The sequence below is a fragment of the Trachypithecus francoisi genome, unplaced genomic scaffold (assembly GCF_009764315.1).
Source record: "Trachypithecus francoisi isolate TF-2019V2 unplaced genomic scaffold, Tfra_2.0 Lachesis_group11, whole genome shotgun sequence".
In the NCBI taxonomy this organism is placed as follows: Eukaryota; Metazoa; Chordata; class Mammalia; order Primates; family Cercopithecidae; genus Trachypithecus; species Trachypithecus francoisi.
In genome coordinates this window covers 37,900,326-37,906,325 of record NW_022681456.1, presented here as the reverse complement: position 1 = coordinate 37,906,325, position 6,000 = coordinate 37,900,326, and the positions used below count along the sequence as shown (strand labels likewise).

Genomic DNA, 6,000 nt, shown 5'->3' with positions numbered 1-6,000 from the left:
CCATTGGCAAGAAGGCTCTTAAAGACATTTTTGATGCCCATGAAGCTTGGTGCCTAGTTTAAAACTAATGAAAACACCTAAACTCTCTAGGTAGACAAAGCCATATTCAGGAGAAATTGAGGAGTTGGTGCAGGCAGCCAATCACAGTCCACTTACACCACAAACTAAATCTCAAACTGCGGTTTGAACATGAGGCTCAAAACATAAGAATTAAAGAAATGGGCAAAATTCAATTAGTTTCTGGTGAAACGTCCTAAATCCAAAAGAAATGTGACCGGAAACAGAGAAAATGGAGTGCATTAATGAGAGATACCGTGTCCCCCTGTGTCAGAACCTGTCATTCTTGTCCGGAATTGGAAAGTGAGCGGAGTGTGACGGCATCCCATCCATCTTGAACCGTCCGGGGTTGAGTAGTACAAGAAACTAACACGGAACTCCAGCTTCCAAAATTCTCTCCAGTGCCTACAGAGCCTCGCGGAGAGCTGTGATTGTGAATGTCAACGCAGATTTGATTAAATCTTAGATTTAAGAGATATGTGGAGTCAAGACAATAGGAAAGTGTACAAGTGAACACATTTCTTAGCCCATTTCCCCACTGCCTGTGTGATTTATAAAAACGCAAATATAAAATATTTCCGTTCCAGCAGAGACGCCGCTTGCTCCTGCGGGTTGCCCCCCTCCACAGGCATCTCCAGCTGACTCTAGAGCTCGAGCTCCCCTTTAAACTTCACCCTGCGCAAGCAGATTTGCACCGGGAATGCCCGAGGCACTGGACGAAGCAGTCGGGTCTGGCCCCAGTCCAGTCCAGCCAGGAGGGGCTCCAAGCCGAGACTCCCGCACGCCCGGCCCGAAGCTAGCACGACACCCTCAGCTGAGTCGTCCGCCGTCCCAGCATTCCCTGCGACCTTACCATCGAGAGCCGCTTCCGGCGTGGTTGGTGTAGGCGGGTGGAGAAGGAGCGGGCCCTAGCCGCTCTGTCTCATTCCCTCGCGCTCTCTCGGGCAACATGGCGGGTGTGGAGGAGGCAGCGGCCTCCGGGAGCCACCTGAATGGCGACCTGGATCCAGACGACAGAGAAGAAGGAGCTGCCTCTACGGCTGAGGAAGCAGCCAAGAAAAAAAGACGAAAGAAGAAGAAGAGCAAAGGGGCTTCTGCAGGTAAAGAGAGTTTTATGTTTTCCCAGTCCCCTCCGGGAATGGCTGAACGGTTTGGCTCAGGCCCGTTGAGGGGGCCGGAACGGGGGCTCCGGAGTCCCAGACTAGACTGATTCTTAGGCCTGACAGGGTGGCAAAGCCGGGCTGTAGATTCCCAGTCTGAGAAGAGGCGTCATCTCCTGTGGGACTAGAGGGCTGGTGGGGGAGGAAAGAGTGCCTGAGGTTGGCGTGTGGTACCTCCGGGGTCGCTGGGCCTGAGCCCCTGTATTACTAGAACTCAGCTCCCACGCACATCGTGGCACGGTCTTGAGATTGTGCACAGAGCACAGCCCTACCATCTTTTGCGCGATTTGGCCGCCGCCTCAAAGATCCAATTCTGACCCGTATTGCCGCGTCTTTGCTGGTTTGCTGGAGCAAGCTAGGACATATTTTCTTTGGGGGTGGGGGTGGGTTGGGCAAATAAAATGGAGAGCACACCTCCCCCCACTATCCCGGTTCACGTTGGGGTTGTTGTTGCAGCCTGCACTTTTGGGGTGTGTGTACATCTGTGTATGCCCGCGCGCTCTTGTCATTAATTGCAGAATTTGTGGTGGTGATACGAATTTTCACCTGCCTAATCCCATAGCATCGCCAAGCTTGAGGGCCTTTAGACCTGAATTTAGATGCCACTTGCAGGCAGTGCAGATAGGATATTCTGTGGCTCAGAATGGAACTTCTCAGGTCTTAACCTCTAGATCCACTGGTAAGGCAAGGAGAACTGCTGAGAGTTTACAGTTGGATATTATGAGCTAGGAACTTAAATGGTTTCGGAAGTCTGTTTTTGCTGCACAAGTTCCTTCACCTTAAGAAAAATTATTTTTACTTGTTTCTAATTAAAATCCCCAGAGAAACAGAAAAATGGAGAAGTCGGAGGCGATTAAGATGGAATTGAGAGAGGTCAAAGAGAGCTAATGTTCATCTTTCTGAAATTTTGATTAGATGGAAATGGAAGGAGAGTTGTAGCGTTGCTGGAACTCTTCCAGAGCAAAATTTATTACTCTGGTGGCTGTTCCTGGATTTCGAGTGAAATTCAAATACTGCTGTTCGTCTCGTAAGGTGTTCAGCTGACTGATCCTAATGTATTTTTAATAATTGTATTTCTTAATATGAATTCTCTCCAATAGCCAGAATGTCACTTCATTTCGTGCTACCTGATACTATTACTGTTAATACATGTAACATATTGCTCCTATAGGTAGGTTATAATCACTTCCAGAGCAGGGGCCTGGTCTTGTGCTTAGATATTTGAGCATTTTACTTTTTTAGTAATGGCCTATCTTTGCCTATTTATTTTGACTTTACCCAGCCCATCGTGATATCCTTCTTCATGAAACCAGGCTGCTATTACCTATCTGGTATTTAAGTATTTGTTGAGTCTAATAGCTGACCACTATTACAAGTTAAACTACTTGAGGATAGAGACCAGTTCACACTTTTGTTTATCTTTTAGCTGCTAGTGTGTGTAATGGATATTTTGTTGAGTAAATTAATGAATGGATAGTACTGTGTACGTATGGAAGATTTTTGTCATTAAACGAATTATGTTATGTTCACAATAATGTTTCTGTTTTTGTTTCCTGAGAAAAGGATTTGTAAGTTTTCCAAGATCATTAGAGCATATTCTAGTGGGAAAGTGTCTGTATTAGATTCGATTTCTGCTATTTTATTTTGATCAGCAGGGGAACAGGAACCTGATAAAGAATCAGGAGCCTCAGTGGATGAAGTAGCAAGACAGTTGGAAAGACAAGCATTGGAAGATAAAGAAAGAGATGAAGATGATGACGGTAAATGGTTAATTTGATCTTTGTGGTTAGAAAAGCTAGAAAATGTAGCTGGACGTGGTGGTTCACACCTGTAATCCCAGCACTTTGGGAGGTCGAGGCGGACGGATTACCTGAGGTCAGTAGTTCAAGACCAGCCTGGCCAACATGGTGAAAACCCCATCTCTTCTAAAAATACAAAAAAAAATTTAGCCAGGCGTGGTGACACACACCTGTAATCCCAGCTACTTGGGAAGCTGAGGGAGGAAAATTGCTTGAGCCCGGGAGATGGAGGTTGCAGTGAGCTGAGATTGCACCACTACACTCCAGCCTGGCCAACAGAGCGAGACTGTCTCAAAAAAAAAAGAAAGAAAAGAAAAGAAAGAAAAGCTAGAAAATGTGATATTCCTTCATCAAAATTTACCCAGATAGTCTTTTCTCTATTTCACTTGTTAGAGCCTCAATTAATGTCACAGATTAAAAAGGAAAAGGTGTTTATTAATAAGTCTTGAAAAAGTTCAGTGTGTTAATTAGCTGTTCAGATAGGACAGATCTCAAGTTTTAAAAATATACTTGGTAGAAGGCAAAGTAGTAAGTATTAGTAAGATTGAGGGATTATTTAACTAATACTTATTGAAGAATTACTATGTACTAAGTACTTTCCTAGGTTATTTTCACATACATTCACATTTTAACCTCACAAAACCAAAGTAACCTACTTGTGCTTATATATTCATTTTGTTTTTTAGTAATGGACTATCTTTTCCTATTTATTTTGACTTTACCCAGCCCCTCATGGCTTTACCCAGCCATCTCATTTTACAGATAGGGAAGTGGTAGTTACATGATTTACCCAAAGTGACACAGCTACTATGTGTAGAATAGAGCCAGAATTTCAAACCTAGTGCCTGACTGCACGTTTGTTCCTTTTACTCTCTCTCTCTTTTTTTTCTCACCCCCCTTTTTGAGACCTAGTTTCACTCTGTCACACAGGCTGGAGTGTAGTGGTGTGATCTCGGATCACTGCAACCTCCCAGGCTCAACCTGCCTCAGCCTCCCAAGTAGCTGGGATTACAGGTGCCTGCCACCATGCCCAGCTAATTTTTTTGTATCTTTAGCAGAAATGGGGTTTTACCATGTTGGCCAGGTTGGTCTCGAACTCCTGACCTCAAGTAATCTGCCCACCTCAGCCTCCCAAAGTGCTGGGATTACAGGCCTGAGCCACTGTGTCCAGCCTGTTCCTTTTACTATCTATACCAAAATTACCTCTTTTCATTCTCAAAGGATCATATAGGAGTGCACTAAGTTTTATTGTAAATTCCTTGACCCTAACTCCTTGTGGGTGTTTGGGTACAATAAAATTTTTTTTAAGACAGCAACTGCTAATTGATGTTATCAGTAAAACAGTGGAGGAAGAGACAGGTAAGAAAACTTACTTTTTTCCACCCTCTTTTGGCAGAGGAAAAATGAGTTTTCCCATTCTTTTTATTTGTGGTTGCCTACTGCTGAGAACATCTGCTCCACTTCAAGCACCACCAGCCTAGGGTTAGGTCTTTAACCATTAGTTGGGGCTGTACTTTAATTATTGTGTTAGGGTAATGTAGAGTAGTTGTTTTCCTTTAAAGTGATATGTTCTCTGCCTTCAAGAAGCGTATAGTGAACATTTGGTGGAGAAAAATGCCAAGATTCAAGGGAATTATTAGCTTTTCCTCTTCCTTAAACCTCCATTCTACATTGGCGTATGCTTTAGATTATGAACTTATTTTGAGCTCTTCACAAGAAAATGTTTTGTAAATTCAAGGCAATATAATAGGTTGCTATAGACCCACTATGTATACAATGTCATAATGCTTCCTGGGCCTGTCAGGCTAGTTAAAAAATACTAGCTGGGTGTGATGGTTTATGCCTGTAATCCAGACAAGCCTGGGCAACATAGTGATACCCCATTTCTAGCCACCACCCACCCCCCCCCAAAAAAAAATCACAGTGCTAATCTTGAAGTGTGTCTTGTTCTGTTACATCTCTACAAAGTTGCCCGTCAAGTTGGAAATCTTAAATGTGTTAAAGAGGATTTTAGGAGTATTTGTAGTTATTTCAGTAATCAGAGTCAGTCAATACTATTTACCTGTTGTTAGGTCTCTGAGGGAATTGAAAGGTAGTGTTTCAAAGTCTTTCTCCTAATGGAAAACGAGACCGAGTGCATTAGCTCTCGCCTGTAATCCCAGCACTTTGGGAGGCCGAGGTGGGTGGATCACCTGAGGTCAGGAATTCAAGACCAGCCTTACCAACGTGGTGAAACCCTGTCTCTACTAAAAATACAAAAAATTAGCCAGGTGTGGTGGTGGGTGCCTGTAATCCCAGCTAGTTGGGAGGCTGAGGCGGGAGAATCACTTGAACCTGGGAGGTGGAGGTTGCTGCCAGTGGAGATTGCGCCATTGCACTTCAACCTGGGCAACAAGAGTGAAACTATGTCTCAAAAAATAAGAAAAAAAGAAAACTAAAGATATGGTAGACAGATAAAACCTAGAGGTGAGAGGGTATTTGGGTACCTATAATAAAATTTATTGAAATTTGGTGGTATAATTGTGGGCTGAATGCTGAAGGAAGGCTCATTGGAAGGAATAAAACTTGAGTAAAACCAAACAAAAGAAATTGTTTTGGGTTGGGGTAATGTTAAGAAAGCATTTGAGGCCGGGCGCGGTGGCTCAAGCCTGTAATCCCAGCACTTTGGGAGGCCGAGACGGGCGGATCACGAGGTCAGGAGATCGAGACCATCCTGGCTAACACGGTGAAACCCCGTCTCTACTAAAAATACAAAAAACTAGCCGGGCGAGGTGGCGGCGCCTGTAGTCCCAGCTACTCGGGAGGCTGAGATAGGAGAATGGCGTGAACCCGGGAGGCAGAGCTTGCAGTGAGCTGAGATCTGGCCACTGCACTCCAGCCTGGGTGACAGAGCAAGACTCCGTCTCAAAAAAAAAAAAAAAAAAAAAAGAAAGCATTTGAAGCATTGTGGTAATACAAGCTTGCCATATGAGGTGATTGACTGA

At 44.2% G+C, this 6,000-nt stretch overlaps 1 protein-coding gene across 2 annotated transcripts in view; it reads left to right on the top strand.

Moving 5' to 3' along the window:
* The first annotated feature begins 351 nt into the window (after positions 1 to 351).
* Positions 352 to 6,000, top strand: part of METAP2 (methionyl aminopeptidase 2) — a 45,350-nt gene continuing 39,701 nt past the window's right edge. Inside the window, exons 1-2 of one of the 2 annotated variants that reach the window (XM_033220997.1) lie at positions 352 to 1,157; positions 2,870 to 2,977. In XM_033220997.1, coding sequence (XP_033076888.1) covers positions 1,007 to 1,157; positions 2,870 to 2,977 — 259 coding nt within the window. In that variant the 5' untranslated portion in view covers positions 352 to 1,006. The remainder of the gene's footprint in view (positions 1,158 to 2,869; positions 2,978 to 6,000) is intronic. The other variant, XM_033220998.1, reaches the window with a different exon arrangement.